The sequence below is a fragment of the Lissotriton helveticus genome, chromosome 4_1, assembly GCF_964261635.1.
Source record: "Lissotriton helveticus chromosome 4_1, aLisHel1.1, whole genome shotgun sequence".
Classification (NCBI taxonomy): domain Eukaryota; kingdom Metazoa; phylum Chordata; class Amphibia; order Caudata; family Salamandridae; genus Lissotriton; species Lissotriton helveticus.
In genome coordinates this window covers 2,070,797,139-2,070,821,513 of record NC_136063.1, presented here as the reverse complement: position 1 = coordinate 2,070,821,513, position 24,375 = coordinate 2,070,797,139, and the positions used below count along the sequence as shown (strand labels likewise).

The 24,375-nt window shown below is 46.3% G+C and overlaps 1 protein-coding gene across 3 annotated transcripts in view; it reads right to left on the bottom strand.

Moving 5' to 3' along the window:
* The window catches only part of STAG2 (STAG2 cohesin complex component), a 1,493,174-nt gene that overhangs the window by 643,236 nt on the left and 825,563 nt on the right, over nucleotides 1-24,375 (bottom strand). For all 3 annotated transcript variants that reach the window (XM_078688751.1, XM_078688750.1, XM_078688752.1), the window contains one exon: nucleotides 4,840-4,929. In XM_078688751.1, the coding sequence (XP_078544877.1) occupies nucleotides 4,840-4,929 (90 nt within the window). The remainder of the gene's footprint in view (nucleotides 1-4,839; nucleotides 4,930-24,375) is intronic.

Genomic DNA, 24,375 nt, shown 5'->3' with positions numbered 1-24,375 from the left:
CAGAGGCCTCTGATCTCCGCCTCTGCCATGTGGCCGCCCTACCCCAGAAATGATGCGTATGTCACCACTGTGTACTCTGGCTGGGGAAGAGAGAGGGATCTGCCATTGACCCAATCCTGGTTCGTTAGACACCACTGCAATCGTCATGCAGTGCCCTCCGAGATCTGAACTCAATCGGACAGATTCCCCTGACGCTATGTCCACTGGAACTTCAGAGCCCGCATATGCCACCTGGCATGATCCACCAACAGGATGCAGGAAGCCATGAGGCCCAGAATCCTCAGGGTCATTCTGCCCGAAACACGGGATAGAGGCTGAAAGATTGGAATCATAACCCGAATATCCCGGACTCGCTGCTCGGGAGGATAAAACACAAACTGTGTCATGTCCAGAACCGCTCCGATAAAAAGGAGCTTCTGAGAGGGAGTCCGGTGTTACTTCTGCACGTTTATAGTGAACCCCAGCAGGTGTAGGAGGTCCACCGTAGTCTCAAGTTGGGAGACAACTGCCTGGGGTGAGCCCGCCTTCAACAGCCAGTCATCAAGATAGGGGAAGACTGGAACCCTGATCTGCGCAGATGAGCTCCGACCACCACCATCACTTTTGTGAACACCAGAGAGGCGCTGATAAGGCCAAAGAGGAGCAGGGTAAACTGAAAGCGCTTCTGGCCCACAGTGAACCGCAGGTGGGCCGGCAGGACGGGGATGTGAAAGTAGGCTTCCTGCAAGTTCAACGCTACCATCCAGTCTCCAGGGTTGAGAGCAGACAGCACCTGAGCTAGCGTCAACATTTGGAACTTCTTCTGGAGGAAGTGGTTGACGTTCCTGAGATCCAAGATAGGACACATGCCTTTGTCTTTCTTGGGCACCAGAAAGTAGTGGGAATAGCAACCACAAACTACTTCTGGGGCAGGAACTCACTCAATGGCTCCCTTGGCCAAGAAAGCCATAACTTCCTGTTGGAGAAAGGCCAGATGATCCTCCAACAGTAGATGGTACTGAGGTGGCATGGAAGGGTGGGGGGTAGTCTTGAAGAGGAGGGAGTAGCCCCTTCGGACTGTTTGCAAAACCCACCTGTCTGAAGTGATGGTATGCCAGTGGGTGAGGTGATGGCGGATCCTGCCACTCACTGGCGATTGATGGCCCTGAATGGTCAGACTAGGAGGGTTTAGAGGCTGCTGCTGAGGGGGGCGGTGGTGGACTGGCCCACTCGCTGGCACCCAGACCCACGGCGGTGGGTCTCACGTCCCAGGCCGCGCAGGGGCTGAACAGCTTGTGCCGGCCTGTGGCTCTGGGAGGAACGTGGGGGGCACCCATTCCATAACCATTAAAGCGGCGAAAAGCAGACTGCGAAGGGCAGCTGGTGGAGAGTTCAAAGGACTTGGCAGTAGCCCGAAAGTCCTTGAAGCTCTCTAGCACGCTGTATGCTTTGTCGCCTAACAGGCGACGGCCATCAAAGGGCATGTCCATGAGGGTAGCCTAGATATCCCCAGAAAAACCAGTTGACCTCAGCCAGGCGTAGCGTCTAAGGGCAACCAACATTAAAATAGTCCTGCCTAGCAAGTTGGCGGTGTCCAGTCCACATCATATGGTAAACTTGGCTGCATCTCTCCCTTCAGCGACTGCATGGGAGAGCACGGCACGGGCCTCCTCCGGGCACTGTGGCAGCACCTGGGCTACCGTAACCCACACAGAGTGGGTGTAGCGGCGCAACAGACATGCAGTGTTTACCGATCCCAGTCCCAAGCTAGAGGAAGAAAACATCTTCCCAAGATGGTCCAGCTTTTTAGATTCCCTATCAGTGATGCAGTAGAGAATGCACCTTTGGATGTTGAGGCTTGGACCACCAAGCTTTCAGGGGTGGGGTGTTGGGAGAGGAAAGTGGGGTTGCCCGAAGCCGGTCGGTGGCGTCCGGCAATCATCCTATCCACAGGAGACCGTGTTGGACCTGCACCAGGCGCCCAAAAGGATGTCAGTTAGGGCTTCATTAAACAGCAGCAGGGGCACCGAAGACCTCGCTGCTGGTTGAAGCACCTCTGTCACTGTAGGTAGCTCAAGGTTGAGAGCCTCGCAACACCACTGCATAAGGTGCTCCCTCCCCCGTAGCTGCGGTAGAAGGAGACAACAGGCCATGGTCTGGGGAGTTGTCCAGACCACCAGCTTTCCCCCAACTCCTCTCACCAGTCCAGATCGTATTCCAACTGGTCAGTCAAAGGGTCTCCAGACCCCTCCCAGTCCTCCTCACCCATTTCTGGTTGCCAATCTGGCCTGAAAGGAACACCACGGTTAACAGGGGTACAAAAATACCAGTCGGCGCCGGAGTCAGTCGACATCGGTCCGGCTCCGTGTTTACGTCAGGGTGGAGGCCGGGGTCGAAACCGGCTGGGGACACAACCGGCATCGGCTGCGAAAGTTGTGCCGTTTGAATCGGTGCCGGGGTGAGGCGTTATGAGGTCGACCAGCGCCGATCCAGATCCAGGCCTGGATCCCAGGGGATCCTGTGGTGCCAGAGCCGCCGGCGTCAAAGGCCCAGGCGCCCCCAGCCGGGTGCGCAGGTCCTGAAGGCACACCAGCAGAGTCAGGCTGCCCAAAGATGGCATGCATCGCTTCATAAAAGGTTTGAAGCTGGACAGGGGCGCTCCGGGTCCCATAAAAGGAGGAAACCTCGGAGTCGACCATTCGGGTTCTGCACGCGGAGCCGCGGGAGGGGCACCACCAGCATCCCTCGTTGCGCCGGCTGACGAGAAATAGAAGAGTGACAATGCTTCTTGTGATTTGACTTACCTGAGGAGTGCGAACACTTTGGGGACGGTGGCGGGGGTGGTGGCTCCGCGACCAGGACCATGAACGGAGTGGACTGCCAGGCCTTGAGAAGCTTTCGGATCCGGTTCCATCACAACATCAGTTTTCAATCGGAACCGCAAGCATCGAAACCGGGCATCCCTGATGTGCACCAGTAGACGGTGTTGACAAAAGTCGCAAAAAAGTCAGTCAAAAAGTGACTGGAGGTACCGCTCTCTCTGGATCTGCGCTGGCTGGCGCGGAAAAAGAAAACTGACGTCAGTGCGCGACAGAGGCGTCTCAGTAGCTGTAGCAACGTCATCTCAGCGACCACGAAGCAAACGACAAATGCAGAGCTGACCGACGCACAGGGGTACTGCTGACGAAAAATTCTCCGGATCCAGTCTGACGCCTGGACGTATTTCACAAGCCAGAGAGGCCTTCTGGTAGCCATGCGCTCCTCAAATACCAATTCATTCATAACTAATTGTCTCTTTCAGATACCTGTATCCTTCAGGGCTTCTGTTCTAGTCCCATTGATCCAGGGGTATTGCAAATACTTCTTTAAGTTGGGTGGCCAACCAGCTAAAGTGGCAAACTCAACTTCATCCTCTGTGACTAGAACTGCTTCAGTGTGAACCCTGATTTGCTCTGGGCACAATATTGATCCCATCTGGCGACTGACTACACCAATAGTATCTGTAGGAGGACTAGAGGGCTTTTTGTTAGGACAAGTAGCATCTCCAGTTAAGTGTCCTAACTTATTCCAGTTAAAACACCAGGCCTTTAGGGGATCAAAGTTCTTCCCTTTGCATCTATTACTGGATTGAGAAGAGTTGTGGGACCCACCCCCGCGCAGTTTCTCGGGCCCCTGAGAAGACAAAGACTTTTTAGCTTTGGGACTCACCCCCTTTCCCCTGGGGAGGTTTTGTAACCCCTTTCTTTTGGTCAACCCCGTGGCTGTTTTTGTTAGCCTTGTCCCTTGTAACATCTTCCATGTAGAGTCAGACTGCCCTCACATTAAGAGATACTGGGTTAACATGGAGGCAACACTTATCTGGACCGTTTGGTCTCGGTCACACATTGCAGAAAACGCTGCTTGTAATCACAGAGGAGGTGGAGCACAGTCAACATAAGTAGATACTGATCAGATTAGGCGGTCTGAATTTAGACAATGACATTGGCAGTTATAGGTTGAGTAAGAATATGCAGCCTCTCTCAGAGTTGTAATTGGGGTGGATAGATTAGCTCAACTAGACCGAGAACTGTATCTGAGGCTGCCAGGATAAACATAAGAAAACATGGGACCCTGGCGTAGTTTCTATGAATTAGCCTAATAGTGCGTTACCAAGAGTGATCTAATTGGGTGGTTCCGGAGTGGGAGTGAGGGAGACTGCAAGTGTTCATTGTGCCTGAGATTATGTCCTGCACAGCTGTATTCAGCGGAATAGTTGCTAAATGAGTATGTGCAACACTGGCTATTTAGGTTTTTATAACTTACTCCTTTCTATCTGAAAAGAAATACAATGGTGTTATCTATAAAAACAAAACCCTTGTATTACTTGACAAAGCTTGTGTTCATAAATGTATGAAAGTCCCAAGAAATGTGTCTAATCAGCATTCACATGGTTCCACTTGGTACTTGATTTATTAAAAATAGGGTATAGTTGCAATGCCTTCAAGACTGCCTCTTTAAAAAAGAATTCTCTTCCTGTTTAGGTTGATTGTGAAAAATAGGAATTTGTGTTTGGGAAGGGTGAGAATGTGTCAATGTAGTATGCCATGTTTCAGGGTACTTATATATTCGTCGTTACCTCCCATCCATTCTTGTAGAATCATCTGATGTATCTGAGCCTCAGTTCCCCAAAAGAGTTTTGTTTTTCAAACTCTAGATTACTCAGTGGACACATGTAACCATGTTTGTTGCATCCAAGGCAAACATTGCCTTCAGTGTAATCACTTTTGGTCTCAGAGCCTAAAGAATAAGTCTATCTTTATTACAGTTCAGATCCTGATTTCAAGGTTGTTCTAGTTTTTGAGTATATATACATTTCTATACCTTTTCCAACCTTCCGGTAGTGTAGATTTCTAAATCAAAGTATTGTGGCAACTGCAAGAGGTTAGTCACCTTTTCGGCATCCACAGAATACTGCAAAACAAAAATCAAATATTTAAGGTTAAAATAATCGGGAACAAATATGATGTTATGAAAGTACATAACACACTATTGATTCCTTTCACAGAAGCAAAATAATATCAAAGATCAAAATATTGAAATCACATTTTTTCTATGGAACTCATTTCCCAGCTTAGGAAAGCTAAACTTGTTTTCATGGCATAATAGCAAGCATTTCAAGACTTTAAAGAAACATGAGTAGTCCGAAAAACAACCTTGAGACCAGAAGAACAAGCTACTTACCTTTGGTAAAGTTCTTTCTAATAGATATGAGAACTCCTGCAGATTACTTTTAAGAACTTAATCTCTAGGCACTAAAATGGATGTGAAAAAAATATTCAGCAGTACCAAGTCAAGACTGCTAGATAACGGTGTACACCATCATTTACAGGATCTGAGAAATCAGAAGTGATACTGAAGTGATATATGTAAAGCCACCGGAGCCTGTGACAACAGTTTTACCTCAATTTTTCATTTCCCATTAGAAGCCAAGGGAAGGAAGGTCAGAGTCTAAAATCAATATGAGACGAACAATCCTCGATAAGGGCTGTTGAAATGTAATCTGCAACAGCTTTCATATCCATCAGAAAGATTAATAAATGTAACAAGCATTTTATTAACCACTCCTCTATAAACTCAAGGGAAGGTTTCAGGATACCTAAGATCACACCAGAAAACAAAGCAGAGCTCTGCCCAATTGGGACTGTGCTCTGCCATCCTCAACTAAGCAATAATGCAGATTAGAGAAAGCCCAAGAAGCTGCATGACAAATCAACCAAACCCTAAGTCCACAAAAGTGTGCAAACGTAACAGCTTTCCCTCTGTGATGACATTCCTCTTTGGAATAATGAAAAGCCGGGAAGTAAGCTAGCTAGGATGTAGTAAACTGCCAAATGGCTTTTAGTAGGGGTTCAGCCAAACGGTAAAACTTAGAAATCTGTGTACACTAGGGAGGAGAAATTAGTTTAACTACCCCACTGTCTGCCTAATTAAAGTAACCGCAATCAGAAAAAACGGTCTTCCATTCTAAACACTGTAAAATACAGGATTTCAGGGTCTCAAGAGAAGGGCCATAATAAAAAAGTCACAAAAAGAATCAGGTCTCACTGAGAAACCTCAAAAATGATTTGAGTGTACTTGTTTTACAACACATTCTGAAAGTGAACTGGAAGCCGTAGGAGAGATCCATGGTAAGTGGAAAATATACAGGTCAAAATAGAAGCCAGGTGTCCCTTTATAATGTCCATATTCAATTCCTTCATCAGTTAATTACACTGTATGGCCGAAATGCAAAAATAACTACACAGAAGGGGCCCGATGACTTATGCACAACAGAATGAAATAGGGCCTTCTGTTTCAGAATACATCTCTTGTAAAAGAGCATATTGCACATGGGAAGATCTAGCATTGTAGGTAGCCGATCATAGGGCAAGAGGGCCAGCAAGTTGGCGCAGTAGCTGCCCATTTGCCTGAAGCATCTGAACTATACACTGACAGTAAGGAGAAATATGCAGTGACCAATTTGTCTTACTGTGCACAGTAGGCTTTGTATCAAACTATTTTCCGTAGGATCCATTTTGGGTATCTCCATGTATGCTTTTACATGCATTGATTAAAACACTGATAATGGACAATGCCGCAATTCTTTATTACATTCTATTCATGCAAAATTGGGAGTGCTTGGTCCCCAAGATCCTAGCACCAAACTTTGATTTACTACTACATTGCTTGGTCACAATGAGATAATGATAGTGCATTCACTGATGGGCAAGGGTGAAAAGTTGTGCACCACTGACCATGCTCTGCCACTATAGTTAATTTGTTTTGCATACACCAGGCTTCTCCAATGGGTAGCTCAGGAGCTACCAGTTGCTCTAAAGCTACCTATAAGCAGCTCTCTTGTGTGCACCCAACCTACCAAATTAGACGTTTTTGCTTGGTTAAATAAATGTATATGTACTAAAAATTAAAGGTGTGTATTCGAGATAAAAATTTTGCATTTTCAGAACTCAATCTGATATTTCGAGGAAAACGGTTGACTTTCCAAAATATATTTAAAGCTGCTCTTTTAGTGACAAACATGCAGTGCTGGGGAGACGTATTAACAATGCTATTACAGAGGCATTGCAGCTATGAATGCTATGTATTACCAGCACATTACATTGACAAAGCCTTTTTTTTTACATTACGGCTGGCAATCTTGCCTGATGCACTGAGGTGATTACTGCTGGTAAGTCCACTAAAGTGGTCTTGCCTGATGACGTTACTATTACAGCCCTACTAATAGTAGCTTGGGATAATTTCATTGAACATACATAGCCCTGATTACAATAAAGTTTGGAGACCCCCTGGAACACAGCAAAGCAGTCTATATGGTGTGCATTGTAATACATCCCCTTTGCCCAAGTGTAGGTCTATATGTGGTGTAGCATAAATGGAACCCATAACGTAAGTGCAGTGAAGTGCATTTGTATTATTGAGAAAAGACTTTGTTGAGCTGACTGACCTGGCAGAAGGGCAAGGAATATGCTACTTACCAGTATGCATCTGTTCTTGGCATGTAGGGCTGCTGACATTTATATCTATGCATAGATCGCCGCCTAGTGTTGGGTCCAGATGATTGCACATTGTTGTCCTGGAAGAGTCTTCGAAGTATCACGAGATAGGTGGCTCCTCCCTTGGACTACAGTGCGCATGGGCATCCTCTCCATCTTCAGATTGTTTTTCGCCATTGTGGCAGAGATGGAGTGTAATGCAGTAAGTGATGACCATGCCTGAGAATGATTCTGAGTGCTACAGCTGCAACAGGCACCGGGGAGGAGGGCGGGCGATATAAATGTCAGCAGCCCTACATGCCACGAACAGATGCATACTGGTAAGTAGCATATTCCGTTCGAGGCATGCGGGCTGCTGAATTTATATCTATGCATAGAATAAATAGCAGTATCCTCCTTAGCGGCGGTTGCCCGTGCCAGCTGCAGCAGTCTGCAAAAGAGTCCTGAGAACAACCTGGCCTACAGCAGCTTGCTGTTTGGAGTGTACATCCACGCAGTAGTGTTTGGTGAATGTGTGTATGGTGGTCCATGTGGCTGCTCTACATATATCCTCTAGAGGAATGTTACCTAGGAAAGCCATGGATGCCCATAACTTGCGTGTGGACTGCGCTCTTGGGGGAACTGTTAATGTGCGTTTTGCTTTTTGATAACAGATTTGTATGCACTTAACGATCCATCTGGCTATACCTGGCTTAGAAATGGGGTTGCCTTAGTGTTGTGGAGAGAAGGCAACAAACAGTTGCTTAGTCTTCCTGAAATCCTTTGTCCTGTCTATGTAATACAGGAGAGCTCTTTTGATATCTAACGTGTGCAGTGCTCTGTCTGCTACAGAGTCTGGATTTGGGAAGAAAATGGGCAGTTCTATGGTTTGGTTAATGTGGAACTGCGACACCACCTTAGGGATGAATTTCGGGTTGGTAAGCAGCACCACCCGATTAGCATGAATTTGTATGAAAGGCTCTTGAATAGTTAGGGCTTGAAGCTCACTAACTTTCCTTAGCGATGTTATTGCCACTAGAAAAGCCACTTTCCATGTGAGAAACTGTATTTCACAAGAGTGAATAGGTTCAAAGGGTGGCCCCATTAGTCTGGTGAGAACTATGTTCAGATTCCAGACAGGTGAAGGAGGGTGTCTGGGAGGAATCACTCTTTTGAGTCCTTCCATAAAAGCTTTAATGGCTGGCACTTTAAAAAGAGAAAGATGCTGTCTGTTTTGAGGATAAGCTGCCATTGCGGCCAAATGTATCCTAATAGAACTATATGCCAGATTGCATCTGTATAGGTGTAACAAATCACATATAATGTTTTGCGTGGATGCATCTAGCGGATTTATGTCATTATTAGAACAGTAAATGACAAATCGCTTCCATTTGGCAACGTAGCATGCCCTGGTTGTAGGTCGTCTTGCCTCCTTGATGATGTCCATACAGTCAGGGGGCAGGTTGAGGTAGCCAAACTATGACCTCAGGAGCCATATCGCAAGGTTTAACTGTTGCGGATCTGGGTGCTGAATGTCTCCACGGTTCTGAGTGAGGAGACTGGGCTTGAGTTGCAGCCGTTGGTGGGGCACCACTGAAAGTTCTAGGAACGTGGTGTACCACGCTTGCCGTGCCCACGTTGGAGCAACTAGGTTGAGCGCCAGGGAGTGCTGCCACAGTTTGCGTGCCACCAGCGGTATGAGCGGTGCTGGAGGAAAAGCGTATGCAAATCTGCCTGACCAGTTCATCCATATCGCATTGCCCTGAGACTGCGGGTGTGGGAACCCGGCAGCGAAGGTTTGGCATTTTGCGTTTTCTTTTGTGGCGAATAGGTCTATCTCTGGATGACCCCACTGCTGGAAATATGGTTGGAGCACCGAGGGGTGTATCTCCCACTCGTGCATTTGGTGGCTGTGCCTGCTGAGCAGGTCCGCCACTGGTTGTCTTTGCCTGGGAGATGTTCCGCCATGAGGAACATGTTCCTTTGAATGGCCCACTTCCACATGCTCTGGGCTCGATGAGACAATTGTGGAGAGTGCGTGCCTCCCTGTTTCTGGATGTAATACATGGCAGTCATGTTGTCCATCCGGATCAGCACGACTTTGAGGCACAGATGCAGCCTGAAGGCCTTCATTGCCACGAAAATTGCCATGAGCTCCAGCAGGTTGATGTGCATCTTTTGCTGCTGCGCTGTCCACAGTCCCTGCACTGTATAATGGAGGACATGCGCTCCCCAACCCTGGAGAGATGCGTCCTTTGTCAGCACTATCTGTGGTACAGGCTCTTGGAACGGTCGTCCCCTGCAAAGGTTTTGTGTGTTCCACCAATGCAGAGAGTTGTATGCACGACCTGTCACCAACACTAGGTGTTTTAGATGCCCTTGAGCCTGGTTCTACTGCCGTGCCAGGCATTCCTGAAGCGGACGCATGTGTAGCCTTGCGTGAGGGACTATAAAGATGTAGGAGGCCATCATACCTATTAGCCGTAGGAAAACCTGAGCTGCGAGCGAGTGTTGTGGCCTGAACTGCTGAATGAGCAATTGCATGCTGTTGACTCTGGCTGTGTTTGGGTGCGCTGTCGCTGTTAGAGTGTTGAGTGTCGCACACAAGTACTGTTGCACATGTGAGGGTTGAAGGTGTGATTCTGGGTAATTGAGCGAAAATCCTAGACTGTGTAGGAGGTGAATTGTGCGGGACATGTGGCTGGCACATTGCTGGGCTGACTTTGATTGAACAAGCCAGTCGTCCAGATAAGGATAGACGTGGATGTGTTGTCTCCGAAGGTGCGCTGCCACTGTTGCTAAGCACTTTGTGAACACTCTGGGGCAGTAGTGACCCCGAAAGGCAGGACCTTGAACTGGTAATGCTGGTTGTTTATGGTGAACCTGAGATATTTCCTGTGTTGTGGGTGAACGGGAATGTGGAAATATGCGTCTTTTAGGTCTAGGGTTGCTAGGAAGTCTCCCTGACTGAGCAATGGTAGAACCTGTTGTAAAGTGAGCATGTGAAAATGCTCTGACAAGATGTACTGGTTTAGGGGTCTGAGGTCTAGAATGGGCCTGAGAGACCCGTCCTTTTTTGGTATTAAGAAGTACAGTGAGTACACCCCTGTACCCTGCTGATTTAAAGGCACGAGTTCTATGGCCCCTTTTTGCAGCATGCAGAGGACTTCTTGCTGCAATAAGTGCATGTGCTCTGCGGACATAGGACGGTGCCTTGGGGGTATGTTGGGCGGAGTGGAGGTAAGTTCTAGACAATAGCCGTGTTGTATAATGTCTCTCACCCACCTGTCTGTGGTTATGCCTTCCCAGACTGGCAGGAACCGCTGGAGTCTTCCCCCGACTGGTGTTACATGGTCGGGGGCAGTGACAAGACGTCACTGTTTATTGGTGGCGGAGGATCTGGTATTATTATTTCCGCGTCCTCTGCCTTTGGTGCTGTTCCCACGATAGCCACCCCTATTGTTCTTGTTATAGGTGGTCTGCGAGCCCCCTCTATTTTATTGGGCTTGCTGTGATGCTTGACCTCTGAAGGCTCCCCTGTTACCGGAGCGACGAAAGGAACTGCCCCTGAACTGTTGTGACTGCAGAGCCCCCATGGATTTTGCTGTCTCAGTGTCTTTTTTAATTTTCTCAAGGGTTGTGTCTACATCAGGGCCAAAGAGAAAATCAGGGTTAACCGGCTGGTTGAGTAAAGTAGTTTGTATCTCCGGCTTAAAACCAGAGATGCGTAGCCAGGCATGCCTTCTAAGCATCACACTTGTGTTTATGGACCTAGCTGCAGTGTCTGCTGCATCTAGCGCACACTTGATGGACGCATTTGAAATTAATTTTCCCTCCTGTATCAGCATTTCTGCTCCCTCCTTATAAGTCTCAGGCAGGTGTTGCAGTAGCTGCTCTACGTGTCGTAGTGTGCCCTATCATATCTGGCTAATAGGGCTTGTGTGTTGGAGATCCTCCAAATATTTGCTGCTTGAGCTGCTACTCGCTTGCCAGATGCTTCAAAGATTTTGGATTCTTTGTCCGGAGGGGGAGCATCACCACTGGTTTGAGAGTTTGCCCGTTTACGAGCATTAGCCACAACAAGGGAGTTCAACGGGAGCTGGCCTTTGATGTACGTAGTGTCCACAGGTGTAGGCCGGTACTTCTTTTCAATCCTTGGGTTTACAACCGTGCCCTTGTGGTCTCCTTGAAGATGTCAGTAGCGTGTTTAAGAACACCTTTTAGAATAGGCAATGTCTTTACTGACCTTTCTGAAGTTAAGAAAGTATCAAACAAAAAGTCCTCCTCTACTGGGTCAGCATGCATGTCCACATCATGGTTTTTGGCTGCCCTTTTTAATGGTTTTGATGGTATAGGACTGAGTGTCAGGCGTGGTCTGTGGCTCACCAGGGTCAACAGGGTCAGTCCATGTTTGCTGTTCATCCTGATCTGTGTCAGCAGGATAATTGAACTCATCTTCATTGTATCCCTCCCCTATATCTTCATAGGTGCGTGTGGGTGAATAGGAATAGTCTTGTTCATAGGACTCCACAGGCTCTGAAAGAACAGGTGAGGTTGCTGAGTCTCTCTTTCTTTTCAGAGGGATTTTGTATGACTCCAAAGGTCTTTCTGGAGCTATTTTCCGTTTATAAATGGTGAGTCTACCTGTATCCGAGTCGATGAACAGTTTCGTTAGATTGTCATAGGAGGGTGGTTGGAAAATGACATCCTCTTCAGTGGACTGACGCCGGGAAACTGCCGACACTTTCTTGGTAGTGTCGGTGCTTTTTTGTGGCTCGACGGGTTTTGGCCAAGCAGTTGGGGGCAGTCCATATTTTATAGGTTGTGAAAGCAGTGGAGACGAGCCGACCGTTTGAGGGTGTCGCCGTCTTCGATCCGACCAACTTTTTTGGATCACTTGGCTGCTTGTGGACTTGCGTTGATTCGAGCGGTCGGTGCGCAACAGGTACGCCTTTTTGCTTCGACGCGACGTGCTCTTTCGGGTCGGCTGTACTTTTCGACTCGAAGGCCTTGCTGGATCTCGGCGCCGAGGCTGGAAATTTCGGATCGACAGTCTTCCTAGCCTTGAGTCCTTTGCCAGTGTCGGCAGCTTTGGGCGTGGGCGTCGACAGCGCGATGTGCTTGACGGCAGAGACAGGCCTCGGCGTCCAGTGGTTTTGGGTCGACGCCCCCTTGTGACCCCGAAGGGTTAACAACACTTTTAGATGGTGTCGGAGCCGACGAATCCGAAGCTGTCGAGCCGTGGACTGACGTAAGCAGTTTCGGTTTCGATACAGTTCCTGTCGGTTTCGATTTCGCAGGCGAAAATGGCTGATGGACCGATTGCTCTGTAGAAGTATTCTTAGCCGGGCTTGGACGCGGGGCTATAGAATGCGGGTAAAGATGTTGGCTAAGGCCTTCCGGCGATGCCTCGACCTGAGCCGTATCGAGTATAGTGTCAGTATCGGGCTCCGCGATTGCGGATGGGCCTTGCTCATCGCTTGAGTCGTCATCGACGGCTCCGATGGCGTCTGCGCCGTCTCCTACCTCGACGATGTCTTCCTCATGGACGTAGTCTTGTTCTTCGTCCACACTATATTGTGAGTCGTGCTCCGATGCAGGGTCCGACTGCTGGTCTGGATCCTCTTGATCGGCGCCCTCGATGACGTCCGCCTGGAAGATATCTTCTGGGTCGGGCGCTGTTTGCTGGGCCGACTGCCTCGCGGCGCGTCGAAGCCGAAGTGGTTTTTTCGACCGGAACTTGGAACAGGCCATGCAGCTGGCCTCGTCGTGGTCCGGGGATAGGCACTTGTTGCACACCGTGTGCACATCGATGTGAGGGTATTTGGAGTTGCAGACGGGGCATCTCTTGAAGGGCTCCGTTCCATCGTCGACGCTCGCCGGGGACTAGCTGCCGAAAGGCAATACGGCCTTCGACGTCCTGTTCGAAGAACTGGATGAAGTATTGGGCACCGAACGAGAGGCAATACCGACGCCCGAAGGCCTTTTGGCCTCGCGAAAAGTATTTAAAGTATATTCCGAACTGGAGTCGAGAAGGTACATCCGAACCCAATGGCGGAAAAAAACAATCTGAAGATGGAGAGGATGCCCATGCGCACTGTAGTCCAAGGGAGGAGCCACCTATCTTGTGATACTTCGAAGACTCTTCCAGGACAACAATGTGAAATCATCCGGACCCAACACTAGGCGGCGATCTATGCATAGATATAAATTCAGCAGCCCACATGCCTCGAACATGTTGTTTAGACCCACACAGTTTAACCATAGAATGATTTGCCGTACTACGTTATATGCTGGTGCATGCTTAGAGATTTTGATCATTCACTTTGTGGAGTTCGGGGATCAAGAGAAGGGCGGGGCTCACTCCCTCTTATGTGGCATATTTAGAGGGCGCAATCAAACACCTTCGAGGGGTACTGCTCCCAATCAGGACATTGTGGTCACTTGCCATGAGTTGGTCAACCTCAGTTTCCATCATAGAAGCTGACGCACCAGGTTTTTCTGTCCTCCTTATAGAATGTGCTAGATTCTACTTAGCAAATACTTCAACAAGTGTCTATAATTAACTTGAAAATACTGTACATGCACCTGTATTAGTGTTTTCGTTAGGCAAACCTGTTTTCTCACTAGGAGTGCGAAATTCCAAATAGCATAGATATGGAAAATGCAAAGCACCTTTGTATGTATTGTTGCCCAGCAACATAGGGTATACCTGTATCGAGTGTGGTTTGAGCTTAGCTCTTGCTCCACTTTTGTGCAGCTACTAGTAAAAGTGTGTATATATTTTTTTACTTTTTATTGCTTTTGCTCGAGAGTATCTAAAGTATGCAGCTTAGAGTGCTTGGAGCTGATGTCTGACCTATGACGGCCCGTGTGGTAATTGGAAGGATTTTTTTTAAACTTTTTTTTACAATGTATACAAATTCTAGACAGAAGTTTCTCAAGTCTCAAACCTCATCTGGAGCTGAGCTAAAAGCTTCCCGTGCCCACATGTTTAGATTTCCGGGAAAAACCTTGCTGGATAGAACAGACGTAAAGTCTTCCCCCAAACAACCCTCATAATAAGGCACAGCCAACTCATCGCAGGGCAGCACTAAACAACAGAGTTAGCATATATGGATTAAGACTTCAGTAGTTTAAGTTGTCTGAAAACCAAAAGGCGGCAAGCATAGGTAAACATTTTCAAAAAACACTACTCTACAAAATATGCACTGTTTCATTTCGGCATAAGAGCACTTTCGAGTGCATTCAAGTTTACTTTTAAAACCTTTTGTAGGAAAGTTGATTATTTGGAGTGGTTGTGAGCCATCACCATGTAATGTCACAATCTTTATCAGGTCCAGTTAGGTTTTTATAATAAAACTTAGCCCAGCCCTAGGTAACTGCAGTAGAGGGCAGTCGGGGTTAATCATAGAAAGAAGTCTTAAGCATTTAAAAGTACAAAAACAGTCAATAAGTAAGAAACAGAACAAAAATGAGACACCAATTTACTATTTGCAATGCAGTAGGTCTCGCAATTGCGAGACTTTAAGCTATTGGCATTGAACGGTACAATGCCTTTTATTTATGTGTTTAAAAACCTGCAATATTAAAAGGAATAGTCATTTACAATACCAATAGGTCAAAGTTTAAAAAATGAGAGACCTATTGAATTGTAAATGCTTGTTTTTCACTACGATAGAGGGGGCGGAGTCAGGTTGATGAGCAAACATCCAGGCTGACACTATTAGAACCAGCTCTGTTCAGTTTTGGTTGGTTTCATTTTATTTATCAACATGTTAGGATTGTAATCCACCTCACATTTGAAACAGGATTCTAATGCTCTGCATTGCTAGTCACGAACATAACACTCAATAGTTTAAACTTCCTTACTCCTATTTGTCCTTACCTTTCCGTCGACTAATGGAGGCACCTGGGATGTGGTCCAAGTCTTCTTGGCTCTCCAGATCATGGGCCGAGAGCTGCGACTTCTTTTTTCATCCAAAATAGGGAGGTTAAAAAAAAGCATACATCCCCATGCCTCAAATATTATACAAGGATGAAGCGCATGTTTTGAAATAAAAGGTGTGCTGCAGCTATTGCCTGCTTGCTCATACGACAAGAAAGGCACACTGCCGTTGTGAAAGTATAAGCGGGTGCCGTGCTGAAACATTAAGCACGGCGCACGGGGGTGACAGGCTGCGAGCCATGGGCTTCACTGTTAAAGTGCACCCATGTTAAAGATAAAGCGCAATATGTGTTCGGGGTAAAATAAGAAGTTTATTTAAAAAAAAAAAGTGCAGTGTTAAAGATAAAGCTCGGTGCGTGTTTTATGAAAACAAAATGTCTTAGCTACACGATGGCCCCTCGCATCATGCAGCTTCTTTTGTGTGTTGGAAGCTGAAAACATAAGGTGTACCTGATGGCATAAAAAACAAAACAAGCGGTTGCGGGCGACAGTATCCTGCCTACAACAGCTGGTAGGAGAAAGTAATTTAACTAAATAGTGCTAACTAACTAGATAAAGGAGACCTTTAACACCACCAGCAAAAGTTCCAGTACTCATGGGAGGTTACAATTGCCAACAAGGCGGTACAAAGGTAGGGACTACTAAGCCTATTCACGAAGGAAAAGCAACAATTTTGAAATGACTAACGAGCCAATTGAAAAGATGGGCGGACATTCTGTGGCGTACCTCGAAACAGCATGCCTGGCAGAGCAGTGCATGCGCTGCCCAGGCTTGACCTAAAAATAAGGTATACCTTTAACTTAAAATAGACACCCAAAATGACAAATCTAAAAAAGGAAACCAGAGATATGATTTTTCAAAGTTAAGAAAATCATTGTAGTTCAATCTATAAAATGCAATACATCGATGTAAGCGGATTAGAGCTCACGGGACAAAATGGCTACTAAAATTACCTTGGACAGCAATAAGGTGTAGGGATACTTCCCGTGTATGCCCTGCCTTTTTGATCAGGCCGAGGATAATCTGGAATTACGCTGCCCTTTTCGCTCGAATCTTAAACAGACCCTATCAATCAATAAAAACGTTAAGATAAAAGCAGGCCTTATCAACTGTCGCTCTTTAGTAAAGCACTCCCTGGATATTGCCCTATCCCTAACAGATAACAACTGGGACATTCTTTTCTTGACGGAAACATGGCTTGGGGAAGATTCTAACCCTGCCTTAGCCCTAGCCATTCCTGCGGGTTACAACATTTACTGTGAGAATAGGAATAGCTGTTCCCACGGCGGTGGCGTTGCCATTATTTTTAGATCTATTTGGACCATTTCCTCATTTCCCTATACACAAATCGATTCTATTGAAGCCCTCCCTTTTTGTATTCACTTTCCGGCTAACGTTACTCTGACAGGTCTGCTTGTCTATCGGCCCCCTAAGTCCAAGATCTCCGCGTTACCGGAATTTCTGGACTATATTCTTCAGGCTAGTTTGCGTTACGCAAATTTCACCTTACTTGGAGACTTTAATCTCCATGTGGAGGACGCTTCGGATTTACATAGCTCCAACTTTCTCTCCACACTTCTTGACGGCGGTCTGGAACAGCGGATCCATGGCTCCACCCACAAGGCGGGTCATACTCTCGATCTTATCTGCTCCAATCTGCCAGACTTAATCATTGGCAACTCGTACCCCGTGATTTGGTCTGACCATTTCTTTATTCCGTTTTCTTTGTGCTTATCTCATCTAAAACGCCCTTGTGTTCAGGCCAAAACCCTCGGGCGCAATTGGAGCATTATCTCGCCAGTGAGTCTGAGCGCTCAGCTGGGTAACACAGCCCCGAGGGAGGCCGCTGATCTTGATTCTAGGCTGAACAATTTCAATAGTTGGATTTCCTCAGCCATTGATTCAATTGCCCCCACCAAGCTAATCAAAACCTTCCGTTCGGCTCCCTCTGCACCATGGTTCTCAGAAGAACTACGTAAATGCAAATCGGCCTGTAAACTTTTGGAAAGGCGCTGGAGACTTTCATACTCTCCCGCTAGTAAAGCAGAATATAAATTGGAACTCAAAAAGTACAGGAAAAAGATCATAGATCACAAAAGAATACATCTTGAGGAAAAAATCAGCAAAGCCCATGGTTCTGCCCGGGAGATCTTTCAGACGGTTAGATCATTCACCGATCCTTTGGCCCTCAAACGCCAGTCCCCAGTCTCTCAATCACTTTGTGATCGTTTATCTGACTTTTTTGAGGACAAAATCATCTCCATTTATGATTCATTCCCAAATAAAAACCACCCTGACCCCTCCAATAAGGTTACTTCTACCATTTCCCCCGATTCAGTCCTTTCTAAAATTTTCACAAACTTTGAAGAAATCCCCCTTGATCTTTCGTTGGCGGAATTATCTAAATGCAGATCGGGTTCACCTACCGACCCATGGCCGGCAAAACAATATAAAGCCTTGGCCCCTCTCCTCAATCCTATTTTGAATAGTATTTGGAACGACTCATTCCAGAAGGGCATCTTTCCAGATTCTTGGAAACATGCACGACTAGTCCCCATCCTGAAAAAAGCCAACACTGACCCTAATGAGCCGGCTAATTATAGACCAATATCGCTGTTGCCGGCTCCAGCCAAGGTTCTGGAAAAATTAGCACAACAACAGCTTGCTAATTTTCTTGAATCCAACGGGTCTTTCCATGATACACAACATGGATTTAGACATGGCCATAGCACGGAATCAGCCCTGATTGAAATGGCCGATGCTGTGCGCTGGAAACTTGATGGAGGTTCAAAGGCGGTGTTGGTGCTGCTCGACTTGTCGGCAGCATTCGACACCGTCTCTCACTCTGTCTTGTTGGATCGCCTCCACTCTAAGGGTATCCAAGGCCAGGCCTTGAGGTGGTTATCTTCCTTTCTGTCCAATAGGACTCAGGCGGTTTTCACGCCCCCGTTCACGTCCACCAGCCGTCCGCTCAGGTGGGGAGTCCCGCAGGGCTCCTCCTTGAGTCCTCTTCTTTTTAATGTTTATTTTTCCCCGCTTGCCGAGATGATCGCCCAGGCCGGAATCAAAGCCACTTCGTATGCGGACGATATCCAACTTTTGTTCGCATATGATAACCTCTCCCAGTCGGCTTTTGACCCTTTAAAAGACTGCCTGCGTAAAATATCACTTTGGATGGACAATAACTGCCTCCGTCTTAATGCAGGAAAAACTGAGGTCCTCTTTTTCCATCAGCCATCTCCCTTGGATCCCCACCTTTGGTGGCCACATGATTTGAGTTCCCCCCTTTGCCTAAACAATCCGTAAAAAACCTGGGTATTAGATGGGACCCTAACCTCTCTTTACGTAACCAAGTACAGACAGTAGCTTTGGCTTGCTTCTCCAAAATTAGGATGGTAAAAAAATTCATCAATTTCCTCCCCAATAACACCAGGAGAGCCATAGTCCAAGCACTGATCACCTCCCACTTGGACTATGCCAACGGTCTGTACACTGGGCTGTCTGTAGGTCTATGCCACCGACTACAGACAGTTCAAAATTCAGCGGTCCGTCTAGTATGTGGCATCTCCTTAAGAGAGCGTATTTCCTCTCACCGGCGCTCTCTTCACTGGCTACCAATCCAGAAGAGAGTTGAATTCAAAGCCCTCATCCTGACTCATAGGGCTCTGAAATGACAAGGCTCTGCCTACCTGACTTCTTGTCTGCGCCCCTACAAAAATGTTAGATCTCTTCGCTCTGACACGAAAAACTTTCTCATCTCTCCCAGATTTAAGAAAACTCGCTCTGGAGGGAAAACCTTCCAGGTCTGAGCCGCCACTTACTGGAATAAACTACCTCTTGCCATCAGGTTGATTCCTGAAGAGCCCTCCTTCCGTAAGGCACTTAAAACCTTCCTTTTCTGCTGAGCCCTTAAAGGAGCAAGATTTTTACACTTTCAGAAGCACCGGGACACCCCGTTGGGGTAGCCGCGCGCTATATAAGATACACTAAATAAATAAATACAGTTTTAACTGTCTTTTCCAGCACTCTCAGGATCCCCACTGTAGCTTTATCCTATAGCACGGTCCAGCAACAAGGTGACACTGAATCAGAGCAGGTAGTCTTCTTGGGACCATTCTGGGATCCACAAGCGTCGGGTCATCTGGGGCCTGAGGACTATCTCCCAGATACACAAGTGGAGAACAGGGCAGGTCCAGCCCAACTGGTCTCGCGATAACATTCTCAGCCATTACTTACAGGCAAGTACATCCTTTAATGTAGGGGGACTAGGATCTATTTTTACTTCAGCCACAGGTCCCACAATCGGATGTGGGCCGCCGTTTAGGCTGCAAGGCTATTAAGAGTGCAGACTTACTTAGCTTTTATAGGTTTGATGTCGAATAAGAGGATAGCCAGCTAGCCTTTGCAGTCATATCTGTTCTGGCATAAGTGGAACTCTAATCCATGAGTGAGTGAAAGAGGCACAGTCCTCTTTGCAAGTCCCTGAGGTGCAGTCCCTCGGGTGCAGGTCTCTTTGCTGGGAGTCCTCCTGTTTGTTTTCCAGTCCGGTAGCCTGCTGAGGACTGAGTGTCAGCAGTGCTACTTTAATAGCATCTTCGTGTTTGTGGAAGGGGGTGACTCACTAGCCAATGGGCAAAAGTTCCTTTGGGCAATCCTTACCACATCACATTTTGGGGGCTTGGCCAAAAACAATTCTAATCTCTGTATGAATCCAAGATTGCTCAGACCGTCTTCCCCTGTGCAGAGCTCTGGGCATACACCTAGGGTGTAGCCAGCATAATTAGCCACTCCTCCTAGAAATCCGTCTCTACAATGGGTACTCCGCCTCTGGAGGAGAAGATAGACTATATGCCTAAAGAACAAAGCAGACAGTCTAAGACCTGATAGCCATTTGCTTCACTGACGTGATGGCTTTTTTGAAGCTGGGCAATCTGGTGCCACTGCCAGGTAGTCATCCTGCTGAAGCAGGTTACATCTCCTCCCACCAACAGCTCCCTTTGTTCATGGGAACGCTTCATCCTTCCTACCAGGTGGGCAACCTAATTTTCAGGGAAATAGAGCTACGGACATGTAGCAAGTGCTCACAGTCTTTAGGCAACAACGTGATGTCTTCCTATTATCAAGTTAGCTTAAATCCGATCTCTGCAACAAGTCGAGTTGATTTTAACAGTTAATTTGATACATTGGAGTAATATCTTTGGTAGTCTCAAATGTAAGTTAGCACTAAGAATAGACTAGTGTAACTCCATGTTAGCTAATGGGGCCACCGGACTTACTACAGTGAAAATTGCAATTTTGAGACTTCACCGTCATGGCATGTCGAACACAAGAGGAAGATGCCCTTTTTTTTTGAAAGACCTTTATTGCACACTTCTGGAATAACACAGCTATTGGCCTACAACCCCTGGGGCCGGCCGCATCAAGTACAATTACTTCTCAACGTTATATTGGTAACACAGCCTTTTAGTCGACATCCCTGGGGTCCGGCGGCGTTGCAAGGAATGGTGTACATAATTTATTTAATGTGTATATCGGACCAGCGAGAAGGCCTACATTTTTTTCATTGCAGTCTATCTTGTCTCATAGTGTAATTATATAAAACTTTTAACAAACAAACTCGTCGACATTCAGCACGACACTAGTCCCAGCAGGTGTAAGAGTAAAGTCACGCTTGGGATCAGAGTTGATCCGCAGTGCATCAAATATGACGTCTCACCATGTATTTGACTTTGGTCCAAAGATGTTCTTATTATTCCCACTCTCCCTCCATCTCCTCGTCAGAGCCGGTATCATCGTCTTCCGGTAGTGGATCAAACAGGTCACCCCTGTACGAGTTCCATGAGGACCAAACCTTGTTCCATTTACGAGGGCATGCCCTATTTACATACACCTTTCGTTCCGTAAGCATTAATAGGTCCATGTGCCACTGTGGGAAGCTCTGGGGATCCCCATTTTTGCGCTATGTCTCGTTTCACCACCAGCATGGCTAAAGTACCCTATATCAGCCCGTGGAAGATGCCCTTTTTAACATCTAGTATCCTCCCTTGTAGGCTACCTAGGCATTCTTTAGGAGTGACATTCATATTAAAAAGGTAGGTTTTAACTTGGCAAAGGGGTTAATTCTGCCAGGCCAAGGTTCGTCAGATGCCCGACTAGGCTGGTGTGGGAGGCCTAGAGTCATGTTTTCAATTTGTCACTGCAGTGGTAGCACATGTTAGTGCTGCAGTCCACTAGTGGCATTTAACTTACTAGACCGGGCACATCTGGTATCATATACTAGGGACTTATGAGTAATGTAAATAGGCCAATTGTAAACAACTTTGAAGGGTCAAAACGTGGGCCTGAACAGCAGGGCGCAGTGCAGTACAGAGTCAAAGAAGTAGAAGGGTGGAGGGGAGCAGGTGTGAATCATACATAAAAAGACACTTTCCAACAACTTTGTTAAGTGTATTCCACAGCAATATAAAACAATATATGGAGTATAGTTCAACTTTGCAGTTAGCACAAGGGTGTTAAAAGTGTATTTATTTTTTTACAAAATTCAGCATTCCGAATGTAATTTGAAAGTCAATGAAAAGTATGACCCCCATGCATAGATCTGTTCGACTGTGATTTAGAACCTGCAATATATCAAAGACCCAAGTCTTACTACTTCTTTTATGATTAGTAATCTTGGATGAAGTAGTCTATTCCCTAAGAAACCTTGAACAGTCATGTGGGTGAGATGTGCTCCCCAGTACATGAGTGAGCAGCCTGTGGTAAAGGTCCCCTGTGGTTGAGGGTCCATAAAAGGCCTGCACAGAAACAAGTTTTTGATGTTCAACATTATGAGAGCCAGATTTTGGACTCTACCAACACCACATGTTTTAATTGGCCTGCCACTTGTGACCTTTGTCTTTAGACACTTTTGCAGTGAATGAATATGCAGGTATGCATGCAAAACTATTATTATTGTTATGCAATGTGCCAACAGTGTTTTTAGCTGCCTCACCGTAAGAGGACAGCACTTAAAAAGAAATTGCAGCTTTTGAAATTCAATCACCTTCCCTTCGTTTGGATAGACCTCCCTGCGATGAAATTTAACAGAGCCCTATAAAAGGATTGCTCTGCCGTGGCTCAAGAAGCTACTTTTAGTACTGACTGTGTATCCAACTCTGTGTAAAAGGAACACGGCTGCCCGAGTGTATGCTAGGCATTGTTCTCAGCTTAGGCTCTTTAGGAGACAATCATCCAGAGACAATAAAACGAGAATTACATTTTTGTGCAGGTATGGTTTGTTAAACATTAGCTCAGCCCTGGGAAGCTGGGACTCTGAGCATTCAGGCTTACACAAAGGAACAAGTGTAAAGCATTTATAGTGCACCAAAACAATTAAAAAATAAATACACTAGACACTCAAAAATTGATACCAATTTATGAAAATAGATTCAATGTTTATGTCATTTTTTACACCAAACTTAAAAAGAATCATCAGAGTTTCGGAGACACAGAATGTAAAGGTAGGGATTATGTTACTTACCCTGTACAACTCTGTTTTTGGCACTTAGAACTGTAGATTCACATGCTTTGCACACTCTTGCCATCTACTGTTGGGTCAGGATGTTTACAAGTTGTTTTTCTTTGAAGGAGTCTTTTCCAGTCACGTGGTAAGGTGGCTCCTCCTTTCGGTGATGGTGGACATGGGCATCAACTCCTTTGTTACATTGTTTTCCCGCAAGATGGTGAGAATGGAGTGAGTGTAGTATAGAGATGTCCATGCGTGAACGATGTAGCTAATAAGAACTGCAATGACCACTGGTAACCGGAGAGGAGGGAGGGTGCATGTGAATTTACAGCTCTACATGCCAAGAACAAATGCTTACAGGGTAACATTATCCATTTGAGGCATGTGTGCTGTAGAAACACACGCTCTGCATAGATTGTATAGCAGTACCCTCCAAAACCAGTGGCTAACCGGTGTGCGTTGCAGTGGTCTGAAAAGTTGTTTCTAGCACTGCCTGCCTTACAATTTGCTTGTTGACATGCTTATACATCCACACAATAAAATGTTTGATAAATGTGTGTGGTGTAGACCATATAGCTGCTTTACAAATGTCAGCTATTAATGTTACCTAAGAAGGCCAAAGATGAGCCGATTTTACAAGTAGGATGTGCTCTAGGAGGTATAAGGTTCTTTTAGCTTTAATGTAGCATGTTTGGATGCATTTAACAATCCATCCATCTAGAAAAGCCAGATTTTTAAATAGGTTTTCCTTTATGAGGGGGAGCAAAAGCAACAAACTTGTTTTGCTTACCAAAAATCCTTATCCTATCAATGTAATGTGTGTAGTGCCCTTTGTGCTACAGAATCAGACTGAGGGAAAGAAACTGGTAACTCAACTGATTGGTTAATATGAAAAGCATAAACTAATTTTGGAAGGCACTTTGGGTTAGTCCGAAGAACCACTCAGTCTTTATGAAGTTGGAAGAATGGTTCTTCTAAAGTTAATGCCTGGAGCTCACTAGCACGTCTTAGTGAAATGATAGCAGTCAAGAAAGCAATCTTCCAAGAAAGAAATTGTAGTGGACAATTATGTACTGGTTCAAAAGGTGGACCCATAAGTCTTGTTAGAACAACATTTAGGTTCCATGCAGGTGCAAGTGGCACTCTTGGTGGTATCACTCTTAAGGCCTTCCATAAATGTTTTAATCACTGGTGCTGTGAATAAAGAGCAGTGGTGTCTGTTTTGAGTATATGCTGCCACTACTGCAAAGTATAAACGTAAGGATGTATAGGCAAGGTCTGCATGTTGCAGATGCAATAGATAACAGATCATCTGTTGTATTGAAGCATCTAACAGATCAATGGTAGGGAAGAGGTGTGGCGCCGCGGCCAGGGCGACTGACTCCGGAATCTGGGGATCACGGTTCGATCCCCGGCACCGGCGGCAGATTAGC